This window comes from Staurois parvus, unplaced genomic scaffold (assembly GCF_062004578.1).
Source record: "Staurois parvus isolate SC_StPar_1 unplaced genomic scaffold, SC_StPar_1.0 ptg000021l, whole genome shotgun sequence".
Taxonomy (NCBI): domain Eukaryota; kingdom Metazoa; phylum Chordata; class Amphibia; order Anura; family Ranidae; genus Staurois; species Staurois parvus.
In genome coordinates this window covers 14,958,225-14,985,002 of record NW_028317817.1, presented here as the reverse complement: position 1 = coordinate 14,985,002, position 26,778 = coordinate 14,958,225, and the positions used below count along the sequence as shown (strand labels likewise).

General features: G+C 37.4%; 1 protein-coding gene across 5 annotated transcripts in view; it reads right to left on the bottom strand.

Annotated features, from left to right (window-relative positions):
• The window catches only part of ZNF385D (zinc finger protein 385D), a 431,010-nt gene that overhangs the window by 130,424 nt on the left and 273,808 nt on the right, over positions 1–26,778 (bottom strand). For 3 of the 5 annotated variants that reach the window (XM_089691066.1, XM_089691034.1, XM_089691049.1), the window contains one exon: positions 22,353–22,403. The exons of the other annotated variants lie outside the window; for them this stretch is intronic. In XM_089691066.1, coding sequence (XP_089547192.1) covers positions 22,353–22,403 — 51 coding nt within the window. The remainder of the gene's footprint in view (positions 1–22,352; positions 22,404–26,778) is intronic. 5 annotated transcript variants of the gene reach the window in all.

Sequence of the window (26,778 nt, the reverse complement as noted above, 5' to 3'; positions counted from 1 at the left end):
ATACCTATGCCTGTCTAATTTGCAAAAAGGGGTCATTTGGGGGATATCTGTACTATTCTGACATTTTTGGGCCTCAAGAAATTAGATTGGCCATCAGTACTTCAGGATTGATCAGTTTTCAGACATATAGCATATTTTGTGGACTTTTGTATAACTTTCCTACAGACTAAATAATAAATACTGATTTGGGTTTTTTTCACCAAAGAAATGTAGCAAAATCATGGCCTACATTTCTGAAGAACAATTGTTGATTTGAAAAATTTTATAACAGAAAGAAAGAAAAACTTGTTTTTTTTCAAAATTTTAATTATTTTTTCATTAATTTAGCAAACAATAAAAACTCTAGTGATGATTAAATACCACTAAATGAAAGCTCTAATTGTGTGAACAAAATGAAAAATTTAGTTTGGGTACATTGTTGCATGACCGCGCAATCGTCATTCAAAGTGTGAGAGTGCTGAAAGCTGAAAATTGGCCTGGGCAGGAAGGAGTAAAAGTGCCTGGTATTGAATTGGTTAAAAATGTAAATAGGTCATTTTTGGAATTACTATGAGTTAAGGCAGGAGAATGGTCAGCCTTAAGGGGACTGGCACTGGACAGTCATTTCTACTCTAACAGAAGCCAATACAAGGAAATAAGCACAATCACCTATCCCCAGGATGTAAGGCTGCACTATTATAACAACCTTTAATTCCAATAAAGCCTGTCATTGTGCAAAAGAAAAGAAACACTTAAAGTGAAATTGCAGCTTAAACCTAACTAGACTTAAAAAAGATCCCCCCCCACCTATGCTGACTAACCTGTGTAAAAAAGATGCATATATTTACTTATTTTCAGCCCACTCCAGTCTGGTCACATGATCTTGTTCCCTTGTGTTAGCCAGCAGCAACTGCATGGGAGAGGAGGAAGCGCTGACAACGGATGGGCCATAGGATGACATCACCACTCCAGTTAACTATTGAACTAAGCCCTAATTGTAAATCATCATCTTTGGCAAATAACAAATCTATACTGGACGAGGGTACATTTCCCTATGCACCATCTGGCCAATTGATGAATCTAAAAAACCTTTGTTTAAATATATAGCAAATGTATGCTCAGCTGTAATTAATGCCTATTGGAGTGCGCACAACAATACAACTGGATACCATTTCAATTTACCTTACATCCAAATGGTTAATAACACCAGAGCAAATCAAATACCATACCATTTTTGATGGTTTCAAAAATGGTATGGTATTTGATTTGGTCTGGTGTTATTAACCATTTGGTTGTAAGGTAAATTGCAATGGTATTCATTCATATTGTTGTGCCCAGTGCATTCCACTCCAATAGGCAGCTGAACATACATTTTCTATATATTTAAATAAAGGTTATATATTTTACATTCATCAATTGGCCAGATGGTGCTTAAGGAAACGCTCCCTCGTCCAGCATGGATTCATCACCACTCCAGGCTTTACTGGCCACTTTTGAGCACTCTTTCCTCTCTCTGCAGCCACCACTGGCTGATACAGGGGATCATGTAACTGGCCCAGAGCAGGCTGAAAATAGGTAATTATGTCCTTTTTTAATGGGTTAGCCAGCATAAATGTTAGGAGGGGAAAGGGGACATTTTTAAGGCTAGTTACATTTATGCTGGAATTCCACTTTAATTCTCCTGTTGATGAACCTTTTTCCATTGATGAGAAATCACTGAAGTTTTTTTTTTCTGAAGTGTCAATCTCCTGGCTCCCTAGCAATGTTCAATAGGTCTTCCTGCCAAGCTGTATATTCCTATTTTTTCTTTTACTGACTTTCGCGTTGGTGGGAAGAACCATTGAGTGTGATGGAGAGAGGTAAGAATTTATATTTTTCTTTACAAGCATAGATTTTATGGGGACTTTTAGTTTACTGATATTATCGAAGATTCTTATGACTGCCAGTTCCTGGCTGTTTCAGTCAGATATATTCAATAACTAATCAATAAAATAAACAGGAAACATAAATCAATTATATGTTTTTACTATAATGTCTATTGTGTGTTTTAGCTGTTTGAACATCCTTTGAAGGCACACAGAATGTTTAATGAGCAAGTAATTTAGGGAGATCAAAGAGAATCATGCTGTTAACAGAACACAGGACACACAAATAACAGCACTAATTACTGTTTGTTTTCATATTTACTGGTAATCTATTTGTAGCATTTTGAAGATGGCCTGGTTCTGAGCCGTAAAGAGTAAATCAACACCCAATTATTATATTCTTGTCAATTCAGACACTGCTGCTATATTTTCTAAAATATAAGAGTGTGTGTATATATATATATATATATATATATATTTTGCAATATATATATATATATATATATGTATATATATATATATATTTATATCTGACATACATATTTTTTAATAATTTATTGTTAATTAAGTGTTTTTCTTTGTCAGATTGCTGACCCATACACCTCGCAGTTTTTTTGAATTGGATGAAATGTTCTAAGTGCACCTTTCCTACTATAAAGGAAATATAGAAGCAGAGAAAGTACACTGCCCTAGTTTGTTTCTCAGTTCTAAAGGTTAGTGTATTTTAGACGTGTGATGTTAAGCCAACTAAGTTCTGACCACACATGACAGGTATTCCTGATCCCATTTCAGTTAAAATGTCAGACTGGTTTCATTTAACAAGAGAAAAGTTTTCTATAGGATGGCTATTTTGAAGCCTGTGTACGTTGAAATGTCAAACCAATTTGATTTAACTAGTGATAGTTTTTCTATAGGGATCCATTTCTTGTATAACATCACACAGTTGTGCAGACCAGCAAATAATGCCACAAAGGGGTAATTTTTTTTTATTTAAAGTGAACTTTATCTGGCCTAACAGATTTTGAAGGTAGCAAAAGTACTGAAGAGTAAGGCTGGGGCTTGATCTGAACTTGAGCAAAGTCAAAGCTTCATGCACAGTCTGTAATAGATAATCTAGTAAAAGTGAATATTTTAGCAAATCATATGGGCTGAAACAGTAATATATATAAAGGTTCAATGCAGACTAGCATTTTGTAAGCTCAAGTAACACTGGAAAAATACTGGATAAAAAATGCTGCAAATAGTGGTTTTTAATAGCATTTTAGTGGCATATTAGAAGCATTTAGGAGTGCTTAGGAGTGTTAGTGTTTTATTAGCATTTTTACAATACATGTAGAGGAAAAAAAGCTAGAAAAATGCTGTTAGGAACATTTTAGTAGTATTTAGCAGTGTTTAGCATTGCTCCAAAAAACTCTACAAAAACAATTTTGTTTCTGCTCCTAGATGCTGAAGCTAAAAAAAAGTAGTGTGCATGGACACATAGGATAACACTATTTAGCTTCTAGTAGCATACAAATGCTAATAACAGCTTCTAGGAACTTAAAAAATGCTAGTGTATTTGGAGCCTTAATACTATACATTATTTGAGGGTCCAGGAGTGCCGATGGGGGACCCAAGATGAGGAGGATTGGGGCTTCTCTGTGCAAAACTACTGTACAGAGCAGGTAAGTCTAATTTTTTTGGTTGTTTGTTTGTTTGTTTTTCTAAAGATACCTTTAATATCACTGATCATTACCTATGAAGATAGGATAGACAGGAAAAGTGACAGTATTTAAAGTAAACATATCTATGTTAAATTGCTTCTAGAGCACCTGATGATCCCCAATATTCAAGGAGTTACCAGAACTGGCACGTGTGTGTCCCCTCACAAAACTAAACCTTTTATTGTGGATCTCTATTTTCCAGCAAATGCAGTTGGAATCCTTACTGGCCTATAGAAGATTTAGGAGGTGGTCCAGAAAAATGGCTGCCTGATACCTAGGCAGGTTATCAGATTTTATGCAATGCACTGTGCATTCTCTTAAAAAATCTGATTGTTAAGTTTGGTTGAATTGATCTTTTAAATAAGTCAGTAAAATAAAACCGCAAAGCATAACATGTGCCATATTAAGAAAGTATTATTAATAAGGCTGAAGTATAGTTTGCCCAGCATAAATTAAATAGGTAATATATCAAAGTTTCCTATTAGGAATATACTGTATGTAGGGCAATGAGTTGGCTAGTGGAGATGCTCTATTTAATTTACAAATCTATGGCTACATTATGAACCACTTGGGAAATATGTTATCTTAAATTAATTTATAATGACAGTCTACATCCCACAGAGCTATACCTAAATACACTCAAAAAGAATTTGCGCTAGTTTCTGGCTTTTTTTTCTCAATAATCTATTAAATTTAAAAAATACATGTACTCTAATACATTCTATGGAGAGCATTACACTATAATGATTTATATTAAAATATAAGTGAAAATATACAGTACATGTACAGTCTCATTCACACCGGCACTGTGCCCCATACAACATGAACGTGCACCTTGTTTTTGTGACTGGCACCACCTGGAGCTCTGTGCAGACAGCATATGTTTCTCTATGGGGATACAGCAGTTATACAGACACAGAGACTCTTCCTAATGTGAGACCTGCAAAGGCAGGTGAGCGGACTAGAATACAGACAGTGGATGTTTTTATATAAATTTTACATCCCCATAATTGAATGTAGGCTGCCTACACACAGCTCCAGGTGTCTCTAGCCACATAAACCAGATGCTCATGCACACTGTACAAGTCACTGCAACTGTGTGAATGATACACTATATTGCCAAAAGTATTGGGATGCCTGCCTTTATACGCACATGAACTCTAATGGCATCCCAGTCTTAGTCCGTAGGATTCAATATTGAGTTGGCCCACTCTTTGCAGCTATAGCAGCTTCAACTCTTCTGGGAAGACTGTACATAATTTGAGTGTGTTTATGGGAATGTTTGACTATTCTTCCAGAAGTGCATTTATGAAGTCAGCACTGATGTCAGACGAGAAGGCCTGGCTCAGTCTGCACTCTAATTCGTCCCAAAGCTGTTCTATCGGGTTGAGGTCAAGGCCCTGTTGAGCATTGCTAGAACACCAGTCAAGTTCCTCCACCCCAAACTCACTCATCCATGTCTTTATAGACCTCGCTTTGTGCATTGATGCGCTGTCATATTGGAACAGGAAGGGTTCAGCACCAAACTGTTCCCACACAATTGGGAGTATGAAAATGTCCAAAATGTCTTGATATGCTCACGCCTTAATAGTTCCCTTCACTGGAACTAAGGTGCTATGCCCATCCCCTGAAAAACAACCCTAAACCATAAGCGCCCCTCCACCAAACTTTACACTTGGCACAATGCAGTCAGGCAAGTACCGTTCTCCTGGCAACCACAAAACCCAGACACATCCATTGGATTGCCAGACAGAGAAGCATGATTGGTCACTCCAGAAAACACATCTCAACTGCTCTAGAGTCCAGGGGCAGCCTGCTTTACGCTACTGCATCTAATGCTTTGCATCGCACTTGGTGATGTAAGGCTTGGATGCAGCAGCTCGGCCATAGAAACCAATTCCATGAAGGTCTGTCTCTATGCACTGTTGTGCTAATTTGAAGGCCACATGAACTTTGGAGGTCTTTAGCTATTGACTCTGCAGACAGTTGGCGACTTCTGCACACTGTGCGCTTCAGCATGTGCTGCCTCCACTCTGTCAGTTTACATGGCCTGTTGCTGTTGCTCCCAATTGCTTCCACTTTGTTATAATACCACTAACAGTTGACTGTGGAATATTTAGTAGCAAGTAAATTTCATGGATGGACTTATTGCACAGGTGGAAACCTATCCATGCTTGATTTCACTGAGCTCCTGAGAGCGACCCATTCTTTCACAAATGTTTCATTTTATACATCTGTGGCCATGGAGGTGATTGGAACATCTGAATCCAATGATTTGGATGGGGTGCCCCAACACTTTTGGCAATATAGTGAATCTTTGCACAATATTGCTTATGTGCTGAGTGCATTTTTGTTCGGTATAGATAGTTGTTAGTTGAGGTGTTTTGGTGTGTAAATAGCACCTTCAATAATTTTGAAACAGTGTATTGTAAAGCATTTTTGAGCGAGTATTTCACAGGTTGTTGCTTAACATATATCCCTGCATAAGGTTTTTGTAGTTGTATTAGCACATTTGCAATAACATACTTACGTATTGACCATGAGATATATATTTTTTAATTTTCACAGTTACTTTTTCATAACAAGCATTTAGGTGTCTACCCTTTTTTCTAGGTCCAAGCAGTACAGGTTGGACCTGGAATAAAATGGTAGACTCTTAAAAACTTGTCCTGAATAATTAACCCTTACCAATGCAAGAAGTATCATAGGCAGTGCTATCTTATTTAAGTTGCAATTCTGACCTGTACTGTATGCAATTCATGAACATAGTGTACTTGTAGAAGAGGATTGACTTAAAAAAACTCTAACTTAGAGTTTTATCAATGGAAAATAGTATGAATGGCCCATAGTGTATACACAGGCCATTCATTTCACACAGAGGTAAAATAAGTACATGAAATAAAGGCATTTTATATACTTTTTTTCACTAGATGAAATCAGTGCATAGTTGGAACACTTGTTGTTAAACAAAGCGTTTTAATACATTGAAAAATAAGTAGGAAAACTGTAAAAAATTGTGTCCTTTTTTTATTTCCCCTCTGGCCCAACTCTGCTGCCTCTTGGCTTCTTACCATTAGTGAGGCAACCTATAAAGGTCCTGGAGTAAATCTAGCATCTACAAAGGCTGGTTGCTGTTCCCACAGTCAAGATAGGCTTTGGGGGGGGGGGGTCTTTAGCTGTTATGCAGGAATCAATAATGGGTTGTAGGTACCTGAAGATGTTTACTGTTTGGGGAACATGTCAGCTTAAATTCTTTTTAGGGTTCTCAGGGTCAATTAAAGTATACATTTTAATGTCTAAATTAAACAATGAAAATGTAGACTTGGATTTGAAACAATGGAACTCAGTCCTATGTTTTATGTTGTGAAACAGCACAAAGAAAGGAAATGTGCTGCTCTTATTACTTTTGTGACTATGCAAATCCCATAAAGTTTCCATTCTTTATTTTGGAAAAACCTACTTATATTAAATGTTATTATAATTAATTCAGTCCTGTCTAAATGAGATATATTATATTACAAAAGTACATAGTTTTAATGTCAGCTGTCCTTCAAAATTAATGATTATGCATGTATTTTATGTCAATCTTCATGACAGCTTTCATGTTATGTGTGAGCAAGTGCTAATACTCTAGGGAGAATTATGCATATGATGCATATAATGGATGACTATACATCAGCCAAAAATATTTCTTTATGACACTTGAGGTTTTATGGTTGAGCAGTAGACTTTTTAGTGAACCTTGCCAGTTAACCAGCAAAAAGACTAACATTGATTACTTGACAACTGCAGAAAAGCTAAAACCCTATATGATGACTAATGCCAGCATATGGCACTATCCAGCTCCAAATGCTAGGCAGCACTAAATCTCTTGACAAACAAGAAGTCCTTTGATTGACAGGTTCACGTAATAATCAGATACTGCATGAGCTTTAAAAAGAACAGATAAGGTTACCTTGGGAAATATGTATTGAAAGAAATCAGATTAGTGGGCTTTATATTTTCAATTGATTGTCCACATTTCTCAAATTTCAGGGCAACCCTGAGTGCTAATTCTGTGGGAAAGATGAATGATTTTTTTAAGTAGGCATAACATACTTTTCCAGAAGATACACCTCCCACACAACTTTTGCCACAACTTTTTGGTGGGTTTAGTCCTTCTTATGTAAACCTATTTTCTCAGTGTAGGGGCTTCTTGTCTTCTCCTAAACAAACAGTCAAATGTAGCATGATCTACTGCAAATATTTGAAAATATGTAGAATTCCTGATTCATACACTTCTTTATTCAAATCACATAATTTAGGAATGTAGACTATGATTGATGCATTTCTCCGCAGACAACACACATCAGCAGTTTACTGATCCACATGGTTTTCAAATCAACTTTCTCCTTCTGAACTGCAACCATTGTTACTGGTTCTGAAGTGTTGAAGAACAAAAAGGTTCATGCTACTTCTGCTCATCTGGCCAATATATACTGTATTGTGCATGGCATGCCAGATAAACCAGGCCTTTTTTACAGTTTAACCAACATACATTGGATTGATGGACTTTGAATATATCTCTACATAATGTATTTTTATAAGTGAATTTTGTAATATTGAAAGGGCTCATGAATATGGGAGCATTCACCCATGCAGTATAAACATACCAGAATATGTTAGTGCCCTGGAGCTACTGGTGATACGTACAGCTGCCCATAGACATGAATGCATGAAAGCGGCACAGGTAGTGTGTGTTCAGGACATTACATGTGTGCATTTTACACAAGTAGCATAGCATAGCTGCATACAGCGGCCTTAACCAAATGTTTTGCAGTATTTGTTAGATCCCCATAGAAATTGGAATAGATAGAGGTATGGTATGGGAGAGATTCTTTATGACACTACACTTTATCATACAAAATCTGCCATTTGCATTTGTTTGTTTTTTTTGTCATCAAAATTACCTATCACCTTGGGCAAGATTGGCACATTATTAGGTGTCAGCATTTGCAATACAATTCAAGTGTAAATGAGAGTGGCAAATTCCAGTGATATGGAAAGAACATAAGCACTGCTTTGCAGTTTATGTAAAGCCAAAAGGTTTGTAAAAAATCTTTAGATTGACAATAAAAATCAAAGTACCTATGTCATGTTTTATTTTGCACTCTGTGTCCCCACTGGAAAAATGTACCCAATTTATTGGCTCTGGTAACAATTTAATGGGAAACCTATAATTTGACAGTTTTTGTGAAAACAGGAAGAAAGAGGAAAACCTCATATGGAAGCACCAGTTCCAATTGCAACTGTTTAAGAAAGATTTCAACTCATCCTTTGGGTCTCTGAGGCAAGATGCAACCTCTCCCAAATAGTCAATAAAGACAAACCAAAGAAAAAAAAACTGCCATGGTCTTTAAGTCATTTTCACACTTTACAAAACTAAAGGAAACACTTAAGATTTTTAGATGTACTTTGAGCATTACTTACACAAAAAAGTTTGTGCTTAAAAGTTTTAGTTTTAAAAATACACACCTATTTGAGATGAACAATAACCTCGCCCCCATATATGCACATCCACACTAAAATGCCACAGTGCAAAAAATTTGCACAGCTATATTTGGCATTGCTGACCAATAAATAAACATCCCCTCTCTAGTGATCTTGTTCTGAAAACATACTGTATATACCATATCTACATATTATGAAACAGAACATCAGACAGTCCATAGACCAATGCCAAAATACACTGTTTTATTGCAAAACATTAAAAATAAATATAGGAAAACTGAACCCCAAATTGGTCCAACATGCAAAGACAATGTCCATTTTCCTGTGATTCCATCTCAAACTCTGCACTTCAAATAAAGTGACTGAATAAATTCACAACTATTGCAAAGAGATGTCCACATTTTTCAGTGGGGGGGAGTCCTGTGGCATATTCTGGGCATATAAGACAGTGTGGACTGTCCTGTGATGTATTGAGGGGGAGGGTTAAGGCATTGTATTTGGCTTAGAGTGCAGTACTGTGGGGTGACCATTAACCTTCAGTGTTACCCCCTGCATTGCTTATAGCCCCCATACAATGTTTGATATGCCAAATTCACCACAATACAACATAGGACACCTCCATGTTGCCTGATTCCACACAAACACCACAGGACACCCTTGCGCAGTTCAATACCACCCATACACCACAGAACTTACCCACACTGCCTAAAACCCTCACCCTTCCATACATCATGTGAATCCTTCACACTGCCTGATATCCCCACCCCTACACCACAGGACACCCAAATACTGCTTAATACCCCCATAAACTAAAGGACTCTCTACTCTGATACTGGCTGATACTTTCCATACATCACAGAACTACCTCAAACACTTAAGTAAAACAAGAACTAGTAGTAATTCTTTAAGAACCTGTTGCTGTCACTACCTGAATTTGTTGCCTGTGTCTGCAATGTTACAGACACTGGCACAAATGCTTGTCTAAATTAGGAGCAGGTAGTTCTTAAGGAAAATGCCACCAGAAAGTGTAGTAATATTTAATTGAGCTCCCTAATATGTCCCATTGTTGTTAATGAGGATGCTGAGGAGTTTTCCCTCTTTGTTAAAACACTGACAGGCCCCATAAATAGGGTATTATAATTTTTTTTTTTTAGAAATCTTCCAAATAGACAATAAACTAGAGTGAAAAAGTTGAATAAAAAAACATTCTTTTAACTGCATAAATATAATAAAAATTCTGTAGTTTTCATTGAATATAAAGATATCTGTATTCATGGATTTTAGAAACTTATTTTCTGTACATTATTTGCAAAGTCCTTTTTTTTCATCTAAATTTCATCTTGAAATGTCAGCGCGCTATTAAGATAAGACCTGAAAAAATAATTCTGTTGCATTTCAGGTGACAGTTGATAATAGAATGTGCCATTTATAAAAGTATTACCGCTTCCATTTGTTATCACTGAAACATAACAATTTGCCATGAACCAAAACTGTAACATAAGTATTTTGTGCGATTGTACTGATTGCAAAGCTCACAACACACAAAGAAATGAATGTGAGAAACAAATTATGACATGTCACCCCCACTATTCTTAGAAAAGCTAACAATTATTTTAGCCCTTAAAATGTGACGTCCTGCGCGGTTCTAGAGGAAATGTTATCTGGGAAATAAAAAAGAATGTCTATTTGTGTTCTCCACTGGGACATTATTCTGCATTTGTTTTCGCAGAGATTTAATTAAAAACAGATTTTACAGTGTAATGTGAATAGAGTATACTTAATCTCTACTGGTTTCAGCTTATTGACAACAGCTGGTTCACAATACTTCAAGAACAAAATTTTGCTTTAGAATGTGGATTATGGAAAAAAAATTGTATGGAAGGCTGAAAATTATCCATGTGGACTGAATGCAGAAACATTTATGGAGATGCAGGAACAAATCTACAGATAAAACCCAAATTGTCACCACATTTTAGTATGCTGCTATGAGTTGCACAGCATAGAAAGCTTGTCGATGAAAACCTTTCAACAGTATAACAGTAAAAGGCTAACAACCTGGGTGTTTAAGGTTTTAATGACCCTAGACAAGAGAACACTTAGTGCTGCATAAAGTAGCAGAACACATCTACCACAGAACATTCAACAATATATGTTTCAGTCAATGGGATCAGTATTTTTCGGCACCCTCGAAAATGGGTAAACACATATCCCCTGTCCCAATGTGCTGTGCTACATGATTCTCATCTAATCATAAAGACCACCTACTCATTGTTTCCAATAGCAGAAATGGATCTATGTCCCCTGTGCCATTTTTTCTACTAAATATGTTAAAACTGGGGTAATTGATGTAACCAAGGTGAACACAGATGTCACCATAACAGTGTATAATCTTTATGTTTGTAATTGATTGCTAGGGGTGGGACTGCAGCCATTTAGTTTTGTTGATGTTCTGGATGAAAAATACACAATTCTGATGCAGTTGTGTATTTACTGAACCTGTCCTGGCCTAAAATGTTTCTAAGTTAATGACAGAGATAAAGTGCAGGAACTTCATGGTACCTGTAAACAATGCCTGGTAATCTTCAAAAATTTCTATGTGTCCCTGTAGAGGTCCCATGGTCACAAGGCCCATGCTGTAAAATGGATCTCAAGTTGAAAAGAAATGGGCAGACCTCACGTCCAGGAAAGATTGGGGCTTAAAGTAGAACTAAAGGCAGTTTATGCTAACCTTTGCTCCAATTGTTCTCTACCTTGCTGGTGCCAGCATCTTCTCCTGTGTGCCAATTTTCAATCAGTTCCAGCATGGGATGATGTCACTCCTGTGCATGTCATTCTGGCACACAGGGATCAGGCTGGTGCACATTACAGTTTACATGCTAGGGGATGCTGCAAACAGGCAGGTAAATGTATTCTATTTCAGAAGAGACATTTCATGTCTCTACTGCAATTCCGAAAAAAAAAAACCTTCCTGCTTGTAGCAAACAACAGTACACTGATTGATTGACCTGACCCCCCCCCCCCCCACCGGAGCAAAGCGATATTCTCTTCTCTTCATTTTTAGATAATAGAAGTGCGACTTGCCTTCTTGTCAGGCCCTTTATGACCTGATCCCAGTTCCGACCCCCTTGGGTTGTTCCCCCCTTTTCTTTTTGTTTAATTTGTTTGTTTTTCGCTCTTTCTCCCTCCCCCCTCCTCATCCTCCTCCCCCTGTTTCCCACCCCTCCCCTTCCTCCACCTCTTCCTTCTGCCCCTACCCCTCTCCTAGTCACCTCCTGCACGTGATCCTTCCCCCTCCCCCCTTCTTTGCTATTCCCCAACTTTGTTCTATTCTTTTTCCTCTCCCATGAATCACACCATCATTAGCATTCTCCCATACACATTCTCTTAGGCTTCCTCAGATTGGTACTGTTAGGCGCACATATCAACCTCAAAAATAAGATACGTACCCCTTGATCTGCTTAAAAGCTACTAGAATATCCCGGCCCACAATTCCCTCCTACATAGACCTATGTGATTTCATGCCACGCCCCACTGTCTAACGATTTTAGATTTTTATGTTTTCAGATCAGATAGACAGCTCATGGAGAGCCCTCCATCCAAACCGTGGTTTGGAACAACCCCTCCCTTACTTTGGACGTACTCGCTCGAAGTCTGTATTCTCTCTTCACAGTATGCACTGATTGTGGGTTTCGGATTAATCGTGTTGCTTAAAAGTGTGTGCCTTTCTGTACGTGTTGACCATTGTGATACATACAATATTCCCTTATGCTGTGCTTTTGACTTGTACTGTTTCCTTGTTCCTAATAAAACGTTATGAAAAAAAAAACAATAGCAGAACTTAAGTTCCCATTTAATCTCAACTGGTAAAAGTCAAGGCCCAATGTACAGCCTAGACCTAGAATCCAAGAACTGACACAAGGACTGATATGAACTCAGATATTTGCAAGCACCGCAACATCCCTTTATTTCAACATGATTAAATTACAATTTTTTTACCAGGTCAATTCCACTCTAACAGAAAGTAGCGTTTTGTGGCATACATACACCCAGCATGTATTGGTACAGTGTAAACATGTCAGAGAATGGAAAAGATTTAAATACCATGGTGATCCTATCTTGAATGATCCTTTGAATAAAAGTCATGAGAAGGAAATGTGTTATTTGCTATAACTGGTTGAGGAGAAAAGCAAGGACATTTATGACACATCAGGAGACATGCCTGAAGAAGAGGGCAAGCAGTTCAGTGATACAATGATTATGTAACTTTAAAAGCAAGCCCAAGTTTTACCAGATACAAATTCTACAACAGAGTGCAAAGTGAACTGACTAGTCAGTTTATGACAGGCCTAAAACTAGCAGTCAGGGATTGTTCTTTCATTGATATTTATGAAATAATTCATGACCGAACTGTATTTGGAACAAAATCCCCCAAAGTATAAGAGAAATGAATAATTCAAGGTGCTGATCTTTTTCTAAGAACTGGCATGAGACAATCTGAAAATCAGTCAGAGCTTGAAAAAGTTACCTGAAAAAAAATAACTCTTCTTTATGTATTTATTTATTTATTTTATCCTTAGTAAGAAAACTCTTAAAGAAAAGCCCTATCTTTCAAAGGAAATCTCAAAAGAATAATGCATTTGACAAAACAATTTATTGTTACTTCTGAAATCTTAGCATTCTATGGCAAAAGTGGCAATTCAGGCTGATGTCTCAGAAAAAAAGCCTTAGAACTGTATTGTTGCAGGAATGAAACAATTAATTAATGTATTTAAGTCACTGATATATATATATATATATATATATATATATATATATATATATATATATAGATATATATATATTATATAAACTATATTTATAAAGTATGACAAAACTGGGAACATGAATTAGTTGTTAATACCCTAAACAGGCAACCACTCAAAGGCAAGAACACTATTGATGAAGTACTTGAAACTCAAGTGCATTTAATTATGTCCTGCTTTCCCATTTCAGATAAGAAAATGAGACAACTGAAAGATCACACAGCTAATGAGTCTCAGCTTACAGCAAAGAAATATGCCATACTAAATGGCTTGCCAAAGGCAAAGCATTTGTGTCCTCAGACAGCTTTGAAACATTCATGAATAAATGTTTATTATTGATGATCTGACCTGTAATAGGTTGGTTGTTCCAAAATGAGTACTTAAAAGTTAATATTTATCAAGGACACATGGAGTCCAATATATATTCTACAGGTCAGAAATTAATGACAACATTGAGGTGCTCACATGTCCATTTTGCTTACATCATACTTTGAACCAAAGGGACCCTAACGATTATAGAAAAAGTTGCACCATATCTTTTTGAAGTTCAGCTGACAATGGACACCATGGTATGTCTGTATATTACTACAGTTTTAGCAAAAGAACCCTTTTATGTGAGAAGTTAACAACAGTTTGGGAAAATCTTCAAATTGTCAATTGTTTGCACTCAAAGACAAAGCAAAGTGGAAAAAAACTCTTTCTGTATATTGCCATGCCAGAGAACAGGAATACCTCTACAAATGGTATAGAATAATCAGCTCAGATACCTTATGAATCAATATTTATGCTCTACTCATCCCTTACAAGCAACTAGCTTTAACCATACGTCATTCCACTTGGCCTAGTAAAAAAAATGGTATGCAGCTGTGGAAGCAGAAAGTGCTTTGGATACTAAATGTGTCATTGTTTGGTGTAGCTCTTCAGCAGAATGAGGATCAATGTCCACAGAAAATATTTTTTTGCAACAAGGTTTCCCTTTAAAAAATCTAGCTTTTGTTTTAGGATAGTATTTTGAATTTTTCTTATCTTTTGGTGGTTTTGAATTTATTTTACGTTAATGGACCATTTTTTAAGTCTGGGGTGCTCAGAGCTAAGCATTCACTTTTTACTTACCATCTGTTACTGAACCTCATATTATATCAATCATTTTCCATACACCCCCCTCCCCGTCCTCATAGTAAATTAACCACTAGCCTACAGGGCACTTCTACCCCCTTCCTGCCCAGGCCAATTTCCAGCTTTCAGCACTGTCACACTTTGAATGACAATTGCACGATCATGCAACACTGTACCCATATGCAATTTTTATCATTTTTTTGAGACAAATAGAGCTTTCTTTTGGTGGTATTTAATCACCTCTTGGATTTTTATTTTTTCTTAAACAAACCAAAAACCCAGTGAAAATTAAAAAAAAAAAAAAAGTTTTTTCTTAGTTTTTGTTATACAATTTCGTAAATAAGTGATTTTTCTCATTCACTGATGTGTGCTAATGAGGCTGCAGTGCTGGGCACTGATAGGCTGCACTGATGGACACTAATAGGTGGCACTGATGAGGAGGCACTGGTAGGTTGCACTGATGGGCATTGACAGGCATCACTGATGGGCACTGAAAGGCAGCACTGATACATGACACTGATAGGAGGCACTGATAGGCAGCACTGATAGGCAGCACTGACTGGCACTGATAGGCGGCACTGACTGGCACTGATAGGCAGCACTGACTGGCACTGACAGGCAGCACTGATGGGCACTGATAGGTGGCACTGATAGGTGACACTAATTGGCATTGATAGGTGGCACTGACTGGCACTGATGGGTGACATTGAAAGGCAGCTCAGATGGGCACTGATATGTGGCAGTGATGTGCACTGGTATACACTGATATGTGGCATTGATGTGGCACTGATGGGCACTGGCACGTGGCACTGAGCACTGACTGCTGGCACTGATGAACATTGACAGGTGGCACTTCTGGGGTCACACTGATCATCAGGGCACACTGATCATCAGTGCCCTGATGATCAATGTACATGTCCCCTCCGCGTAAAGCCGATTACTGGGTCTCCTCTCCTCACGAACTGTCAGCGTGACAGCTCGAGAGGAGAGAAATGCCGATAACCGGCATTTCCATGTTTTCATGTGATCAGCTGTGATTGGACACAGCTGATCACATGACCGAGCTGACATCTTCGGCTCTTTCCGTGATCCGCTGTGTCCGAGGGACACAGCGCACTGGCGATCGGTGCGCTGCGTACTCCCTGAGCCGCGCATGCACAGTGAGAATGGAAGGACATCATATGACGTCCTATCAGAACGAGAGAACCACCTTGCGCCCATCATTGTACTATATGGCGGGCGGAAGGTGGTTAAATAAATTAAATAATTTTTGTCTCTAGTATATAGCAAAACCCCAACCTGCACTATTTGTTCCTAGTAAATTTGCCCTTGCTATTTGACATTGTTCTGCTACTGGTCAATTATTAGCAGTCTACTTATTTATAGTGAGTGTTTAATAGAAATTGGCCAATATCAGGACAGTTTTGCATTAGTGAGAACAGGGACCACATCAGCAAACATATAAACAATTTCTATATGCCAGTCAAAGCAGGCCTATTACCTCTTACTGAAAAAGCATGTGTCCCTACTAAAACTACTTGAAAAAAAACACTTTTTATTAACTGAAATTAATCTGATTTGGGTGCTGATGTATCTAAATCAAGGCAAATGTTAAAGAAAACTCCAATTTCATAGACAAATACAGTACTCAGTATAAACGAGTACACCCCAACAGATTTGTCAGAAAACCTTTACTTTCCTTTCAGAATCAACATTTTCTATGTCACACTATACTACAAAATACTCTCACAAATGCGGGCCATTGATTGCAAACAAGATTTGCTAATTTTCACACACAAAAAAAGTATTTTTCCAAACAAATGTATTCAAGACCATGTTGCAACAATAACCCCAATGAAAGTCCTAAGAGCAAAGCTAAATTTTAGACAACCAAATCCTAATTAACAAGAATTCAACTACAGGTGAGTTTAATTATTCATTAAAGAGATATCCAGCAGACGATTGATTATAAAAGGGCATTACGTAAGAAATAAAACCCCTTCCCATTTCATGCTGTCAGCAATGGCAGCACGTTGAAGAGAAGTGTCACAAGGCCTGAGAAAGAAAACAATTTCTTTACACAAGAAAGGTGAAGGCTACAAGAAAATCAGCAAAGCTTTACTTGTCAGTCAAAGTACTGTAGAAAAAGTGATACAAAAATTAAACAAAGATGGAACTGCAACCATCTCACAGAAACATCCAGGCTGTTCATATTAACTTCCATGAACAGCCTGGATGTCTCTGCGAGATGGTTGCAGTTCCATCTTTGTTAACTGTTCATGGAAGTTAACACCTCGGCAGGAACGTCTTCTGATAAGGGTTGATGGAAATCACCAAGCAAGTTCACTGTAGTTAGCTAAAGAAGTAAAAAGCCAAACTAGAGTGATTGTTTCTCAGGACACAATACAACGTACACAGCAGAAGTATGGCATGCATAGGTATCATCCACAAAGTAAGCCTCTCCTAAAGCCCATTCACAAAAAAAGCCCACCTGAAATTTGCCCTTGCTGAAAAACAAGAAGACTACTAGAACTCTGTACTCTGGGGTGATGAGACCAAGATAAATGTTTTTATCACAACTTTAAGTCATCTCACAAACATGGTATTTAAAAGATTTGTGGCCCTTAAAGCCACTTGGAAATACCCTCTCTCTGTTGTATGGTATTTATGTGCCTTTTTTATTATTTTTTTATACAGTAGTTTGCCCATTGACCCAAAAACATGTCCAAAATTTCCTAACAAAATTCACCCCTCATAGACTGGGATTCACTGCTTAGTGAGTTTGCTGGACTTGAAACAGGATTCACCAAACTCTTGGTGAATTGAAACCAGGCTTATATGCTCATCTCTACTTGAAAGCAACAAAAAATAATTCTACAAACATCAATGCAAGGGGTGTCAAAATACAGAACCATGCAAATGCCCATTCTGGTGATGTAGACGTCAGTACACAAATCTTTATTTATAAACGTACGATATAAGGCCTCAGGCAGGGTTTTAACGCTGCTCCTAGGGGTATCTGGTGTTTTGTACCTAATCTTGCTGGCAAATACATTTTGAAAAATCAAGCCCAAGTTATACCTATTTCTTAAAAACCTTGAGGGGTCTGCTCTTCTAAATAGTTATTTTTGGGTAGTTTTTTGGGATCATGCCACTTTTGAGCCACTGTAAATGCAATATGTAAATGCAGTATGATGCCAAAAAATGACAATTTTCTGCCATGGAGAACCAGAATACACTCCTGTGTGTCTGGGCTCTGCCATGTTCCCACCAAGTAACTAAGATATACCAATCTGGTGTAAAGGAGGAATGGCATAACACATTTTATTGAACCACTACCTACTTACCGCATATACATAAGACAAAATGTTATTATGTCATAGTGTTAGAAAAAAGCTTTGTAAACAATATCTAATGCATACACCATTGTTTTTATATATATATATATTTTATATATATATATATATATATATATATATATATAAATACACATATAGTTTCAACATAATTTTTTTAAATAAAAAAAAACCATTTAATTCAGAACAAACACTGTATCTTGTCTCATATCTTATGTTCTTGAAATCAACAGAAAATTGCTGTTTATTCAAGAAAGTTCTATTTATGTCCACAAATACAATATCAAGATCCCTCATGTTGACTGCAAAATAAAGCAGCAATTGTCAGCCAATCTACAAAATGCTCAAAATCAGAAAAAAGCCCTCAAGAGGGTTCATATAGGTTTAAGGTGCTGGGCAAAAAGTAGTTAAATCTGATAAGCAATCAGCTGTTTACATGCATTTTACATGCATTTGTTTACATGCATTTGCGGATACTGTCATTAGCTTTATACATGCTGTATTAAGTTGGTATTTTTTTCCTCTTAAAATGAATATATTATTTAATATCTCACAAGCAAGTTAAAATCATTATCCATGTGGCACACATGGAGCAGAGACCATAGGAAAACAATTTCTGACTTCTATTTAGCCAGTGTAGAAGGTAAGTAAAGGCTTGGAAGAGTTTCTGTACCCAATTCACAATGGTATGCCGATTAAAAACACACTGTAGAGTCACTTTAAGTAGATACAGCCTCTTAGGATGTGATTTAACACAAATATAATCTCATTTAACATTCTTTTTCTCCATCACTCCGTTAAATTATTTTCAGAAATGATTAATAAATACTGGGTCTTGAGATCAATATGCTATTTGATTTCAGTTGCCCATTTAATTCATCCCTTGCTTATTGATTATGATACACCACATTGCTGCTATTTACAACAAATATATGCCCTGAGGCTTTGTACTCTTTTTCATAAGCTGGCCCTGGTGCCCAATGACTGTGCCTATATAATGCATTCTATATATTATATACTTAGTCAAAGGCTTCAATGAATTTAAACAGTAAAAGCAGAATACAAAAGCAAACAATTATAAAGTGATACAATTGTACTACAGCTAAAATTAAACAAATCACTTTATAATGATAGTTATTTTACAATTGTGTTTAATAATAACAAAAAGAAAAAAAATGCAAACTGTTAGTCTTTACAGACAACTGTTGGATGGTGAGTGCCAGCTTGGGAGGGGGGTATCTTTCTTTGCTCCTATTGTGACTAACGTAAAATATATGTGAACACAGTCACTAAATTCGATAAGGTTTAACAGTTTTGTTTCAAAATGAAATTCAAGTAGAATATTTCATTAACACGCCTTCCTGGAATGGCGTGAAGCAAGTGGGTGTTGTAGCATCTACCAGCTGGGAACTGGTGTCAAAGCATATATCACCAGCATGTCATGGAGGTTCAGCATAACATCCAAAATGCATTAAAATGAAGGGGTCCTGCAATTGCATTGAGACGTCACAATTTGCTGCTGTAATGTGATCATTTTAATAAATTTTTTGAATGATATTCTAAAGATCCACTGTGTGCTGGTGGTATATGTTTTAATTTCCAAAGTCATTCTTTACATTTTTAAATCTACAGATGTTATTCTGAAGATCTATGGTGTGATGGAAATGTATTCTTTCATTTCATAATTGATTCTCAAAGTTTTTAAATCTGCAGATTTTAGTGAAATAAATCCAGGTTAACTTGCCACAAGGGTACTGCTCTGGTCCATCTCTTAATGCTTTATACCTTGTTGCATAGGCTTCTGATGAAGACTACAAGTAGTCTTGCTCATGCACAATGGACAGGCATGCTCCATGGGCTTGTCACCATAAGTAAGCTCACCCCAATGAACCCTTGAGAACAAACTTCAGGTCTCAGGGAACCCCTATAATAAATCCAATCTACAGCTTGCGGTGCGTTAGCACAATCAGTGAGTTGTAGATAAAACAATAAACAAAAGAATAACTAATGCCATCATCTTTTTTCATTAGAAACTTAGACTTGTTTTTTATGCTTCACAAACATTTTATTCAGTGGTAAAACACATCTACATGTGTGTTTAGTGGCAACAAATGCTAAAGCTTGATTTTAAGAGGCTATACATACATACTTTGTACTGCAAAGGGGAATATACACTGCTCAAAAAAATTAAAGGAAGACTTTTTAATCAGAGTATAGCATCAAGTGAACTAAGCTCCTGGGATATTGATCTGGTCAGTTAAGTAGCAGAGGGGGTTGTTAATCAATTTCATCTGCTTTGGTGTTAATTAAATTAACATCAACAAGTGCACTAGGAGGGCAACAATGAGATGATCCCCAAAACAGGAATGGTTTTTACGTGGAGGCCACTGACATTTTTTTCCCTACTCCTCTTTTCTGACTGTTTTTCATTAGTTTTGTATTTGGCTAGGGTCAGTGTTACTACTGGTAGCATGAGGCGATAACTGGACTCTACAGAGGTTGCACAGGCAGTCCAACTCCTCCAGGATGGCACATCAATACGTGAGAGTGAAAACCTCCTGCGCTCCTACCTAAATCTCTAAAACAATAACAACTAATGAAACTGCCAACATCCAATCATATACCTAATGATCTATAAGTAAATAACACAATATATGATGTAGCGCTAATAACAAAAGTGCATATGTGAAACACACAAATATAAGTGGAAGATATATAGATATACCTTATATAAACATAAATATGAATAAACGATAAGTGACATAAGACAAAGTATGCAATGTGATTAAACCTCACAGGCGCTGCCTATATTGTGAGGTCAGAATGTGAAGTTTGATCTCTCAAGGACCATAATGGTGAAAAATTTATACCGTGAAACAAATAAAAATAATAATGAAAAGAAAGTGTCAACAATACTCACACAATGTATAGGTGGTGTAGAATATCCAAAATAGTCCAAATGGGACTAGTGCATCAGGTGTGCCCAAATTGATCCTAATTGGATCTATAAGTGATGGTAAAACATCCAAAAAGTCCAAATGGGACTAATACATCAAGTGTGGTCAAGTTGTGATAAACGAGGAATAACGCATGTAATTGCATGCAAAAGCTCTCCAAAAAAAAATTCAACTCAAATAACTATAAATCAAACAGTGTCAACAGACAACGCACGCATGACCACATGCGTGATAGTGCATACAAATTGTCACAAAGGTTTGCTTTGTGTCCCTGCATAGTCTGAAGAGCATGGAGGAGATTCCAGAAGACAGGCAGTTACTGTAGGAGAGCTGGACATGACAGATGTGGAAAGAGCCTGGAGAAGCAGTGGAGAATGTTATGCTGCTTGTAACATTGTTCAGCATGACCATTTTGGTGGTGGGTCAGCGATGGTCTGGGGAGGCATATCCATGAAGGGATGCACAGACCTCTACAGGCTAGACAATCGCACCCTGACTGTCATTAGGTATTGGGATGAAATCCTTGGACCCATTGTCAGACCCTACGTTTGTGCAGTGGATCCTGGGTTCCTCCTGGTGCATGATTTTATTTTGCTGATAATGATAATAGCAAAACTATTAACATAATTATAACACAAACAGTAAATCGAGTAATTCTGTTCACTTACTATTCAGTAACCCCCATAAAGAAGTTCTCACACTACCATTATTATTGTCATCCTTGTCCCCTATCAACCCCCTAAGCCTTTGTACTATGAGATATATACGTAGGTAGGGACATAGTATTAAGCATAGAACTCTCTTTTTCATTATATAGTGATCACAACCCCCCCCCTCAATTTTTGGGTGAACATGACAATGTCCTAGTGTGTGTTGAAGACAGCCAGTTCCTCATTGTGTGCTCCACGCTAGTGTCTCTGCTTCCTGGTCACTCTCTGTACTGGGTCCACCTCTAAGGAACCAATATCCTTACTTTGTGTGAGCACAGTCAGGTCCCTGCACATTCCTCCAGGCTTCACACTGCACCTTTCTCTAACAGCCTAGCCACCACCTTTCTCCTAGGCACATAAAATTATCTCCTCACCTTGCTCTGCAACCTCCAGCCTTGGAACCCCTGGGGACTTCTCGCAGAAACCTGGTTGGAAAACCATGTCATAAATTATTTTGGTTAAACTGTATCTAATACAAAACCAAAATGCAAAATATTGAAGCTTATAATTCCTCAGTTGAAATGCCTGCATTGGTTTTCTTTTTTTCAATCTTTTTGTTTTCTTTATTTTCACCTTGTTATTCTGCCAGTAACCCATTCACAGTCCTAGCATGGTAGCACTTATTTACTGTACTGTATCAGATCAACTGAAGCAAGATAGGACTATCCTAAAATAGTATAGAGTGGAGCAGGGGCGGACTGACAACTCATGGGGCCTCCGGGCAATCGGGGATCATGGGTCCCCTGTGTCCTTGCCCAAACTCAAAAAAGCCTATGAAAAAGGTACCAGGGGCATCTCATGGGGCCCCCTACTGACCCCAGGCCCTCAGGCAGTGCCCGAGTTTCCAAATGGTCAGTCCACCCCTGGAGTGGAGTTGTTCTGCAGTCCTCAGTGAAACCAGAGAACAATGTATTGATAAAAGTCAGCAAAGGTAGAGAACATATGAAGCTTACAAGGCTCCTGCAAGATCAACAGGTACTTTTGAACTCATCACATATAACAAAAGACTTGTAATGGCATATTTGGTTTTGGGTTTAAATACGCTTTAAGCATCCAAGGCAAGAATAAATTCCCCTACACACAATTGCTGATTGCACCACTAGATCCAACTGTCAGTTTCATACCCATAGTTCTTTTTCATACGCTTACAGGGGATTGTGCTTCAATGGTGGCTGTAACAACTTGTAATGATCATTAAATGTAATTTAATTTTTTTTGCTAGGTTTTGACTAGATTTAGTTTCAATAATTCATTAACTCCTAATTACATTTTTGTTAATTAGCTTTTAACTTCTTCCCCCTCATCTCTTTACCTATTATTGGCCTTTTTCATGTTTTTACCAGTGCTAACAACTACTACAACTGCAATAAATTTGAATGTTTTCAACATACCAACATACCAAATTGAAAAACCTTTATTTCATTTGTAAATAATGTTAAAATGTCTTATAGGACACTAAAAATGTAGTAATGGATACCAAACAATCTAGAACTATGTAATGCAGAATAGAAGGATCCTAATAAACACAACAAAACAAACTACAGAAATAATATAAAGAATATACATTTTGCATGGTAAGAATGTCATATATATATATATATATATACCATTAGTAGTCATGACCTTTAGAAATATTTAAAAACACAACACCTTCATGCATGACTGCATGATAAATATAAATGTCAGTGGACCACAGATCACTTCTGACAAGAGAATTGGGTTCTCAGTGCAACCAGGTATCTAATACAGGAGGAACCAAGTGCCCTGGAATTGGTTATCTGTGCTCCCTTGCTAGGGTTATTCATCTTTAACATTTACATTTATTGTTCAGGATGGGGTTATAGTTTTATGGTTTATAGGGGGAGATGCTACTTTAAATGTTTTATGATAAGAGCACCATAGTGTATACTTTATGCATTTTTTTATCCAACAGATTTATATTATTATTATACAGAATTTATATCAGTTTTCTTGTTTATTAAAGCTTTATTTACGTTAGTAATGCGGCTTCTTTATGTGTTAGGATCCTTTTGTTTTGCCTTTCATAACTCAAGAGAATTTAGAATTAACTCTAGCTTTATATTTCTAAATTCTGTCTCATCCTTTCAGTACCTCTACCTGCAATCAAAGCCTTCCATGAGCATTTTCCATAAAAATATTGGCATTCAAAGTATCTAAGCCACATATGCTTTCTAGAGTCTTGAAGAAATATTCAAACTTAGTCATTGGACATGAAGGTGTATCATCACCAATGTACATCAGTGAATGTTGTTTTATGTCATTTGATGCTAGGATGTTACACTTATGAAACAAAGTACTACAGAATTAGAAACTGTAATGTTTTTAATCAGTACTACTACTACTACTACTACTACTACTACTACTACTGGAGTAGTAGGGTAGGGAGGTTTGGGTAACTACAAAATGGTGTGCTACCTCTGCTGCAGCCCCTGTTCATACTCCAATGATTCATATTACTTTTCTTTAAATCATTTTCTAACATTTCTATGACAGGTGTTCATGAGCTGAAAATATATTCCTGCTATTTAACATAAATGTTTTGCTGTTATGTTATAAACACCTTTTTGCTAATTTGTGGAAAATGTTTCCTACATAGAACTTGATATTTCATAAATGTGCATCAACCATTTTCTCCAAAAATGAAGAAGACACATGTAAAAAGACCAACAAAGGAGCAAAATGTCTCTCCTACTGTGTGTGTCTTCTGTACCAAGCTAATTTCACAGGTGACATCTTATTTTGTCTCCCAGCACCTAGTGAAGACACTAAAGTATGAAGTAATGTGAAATTAAGTCAATCTATGCTCACTTCCAACATCCAAACTTTTCCTTCATCTGACTGAATGCTTGAAATAAATACAGAACAAATTCACTTTGGCTCCTTTCAAGCTTCTGTAAATAAAACCTACAGACTCTTCCAACTTTAAATGAATCTTGCATTTTATGTTTCCTTTTCTCAGAGTCCATTAAGGGACAAAGCTTCCTTATTTTGAAATTCTTCTGTCTCGCCAAAACTGGGTTTAACAGCCAGGCCATCAAGCCAACATCTTAGCCCTGGTTCACCCCAATGCGGTTTGCAACTTCGATGTTGCATTCCATGTCTTTCAATGCCCCGTTCTAATCGCTGCAACTTGAATCTCCAAAAAAGGTTCCTGCGCTATTTTGTGCAACTTCATTATGACATGTATGAGTGGCAGCAAGTGGCAATGAAGCTGCACAGCATAGTCAAACCTCAAAGTTGCATGACATTGGTGTGAACTGGTGCTAAGAAGCAGGAGGGAAGATCAATCTTTGACATAAAAGATCTAGCAAATCTGATAGAGGCCATGGAACATTGGCTAACAGACAAATGAGGTTGGCATACCATCTTAGAAGCCAATCAAGAACTATGAGAAAGAAAGGAAAACCCCCAGCTTTGACCCTTGGAAGTAGACAAGGTAAAAGTTTCAGAGGAAAAAATGCATAGAAAAGCATCTTCTACATCTGCTGTCAGGTCTTTCTGGTTGAACGAAATAATGACTAAGGTATGACCAGTCTTATTGACAAATCCTAGCTTTAAGAGTTTTAACAGTCAGTCAAGCCTGGGAAATAAGTGTGGAGACAAGCTTGGGTTAATGCTTTAATAAGATGATAAATGGGTTGACTACAATAGGAGTAGACCATTTTGTGACAAACTCACCAGAATAGGGAATCTCTTAGAGGGCAAGGAATGAAAAATGATACTGTCTTCTTCTGTTTAAGCAAAATAATTCAGGAGAAGCAAGGAGTTGCACTAACTGAGTCATAAAATACATAGCAAAAGTAAGCACTTCAGCTTAGAGAACAGGAGAATGCACACCTAAAGATTAAAAAGGGGTGGCAGAAATTGCAGCTGGAGTAGAAGATTCCAACTGGGATCTGTAGGAAATGCAAAAAATACAATATTTTCCTGTGCCAAGCTCAACCTTGCAAAGAACAAATTAGGGTCTGAGTGGGTAGGCTGTGTAATTGTTGGGCTATAACCAGGGGTGGACTGACAACTCATGGGGCCCCCGGGCAATAGGGGATCATGGGGCCCCTGTGTCCTTGCCCAAACTCAAAAAAGCCTATGAAAAAGGTACCAGGGGCATCTCATGGGGCCCCCTACTGACCCCGGGCCCTCAGGCAGTGCCCAAGTTTCAAACTGGTCAGTCTGCCCCTGGCTATAACCTTTATAGTTAGCACCAGATATGTTCCCAGTAAAAAAGCTGCTGCACCTTAAAGAGAGAGGTGCTACTCCACAACTCTATGAAAACAAACTAAACCTGTGAAGTGAATCAGTGGGTACAAGTAGGACAGTAGGACAGTATGACCAATGTAACTTCTGGCAGGGTGATATCCACAGGGATGTGTCTATACACTTTCACTGTGTCTCTTAGTTGTCAGAAGCTGTCTGTTGAATTTCTAACACAAACATTATGGAATTCCTCTGCACTAGCAGAGAAAGGACAAGACAGCAGGCAGAGAAAAAACCTCAGATGCAGAGTGAAAACAAAATGCATGAGGTGTCCAGTCAGACAGTAATGATGCTTTTTCCCCTTGCACTTACAGGAGCCATCATTAAAACTCTGAGGCTTTGTCTAGTCCCTGCATTGACAGAAGCCATCACAGAAAACGTCACTACTAACCAGGCTTAAGTTGGAAACACATGGTTATTTTTTAATCAACCAGCAAGCTGAATGAAATAAAAAAGGGGTAGAGGAATCCCCCCACCAGGAGATTATATTGTGATAGTGGGAATTTCCACTGTCAGAACACACTG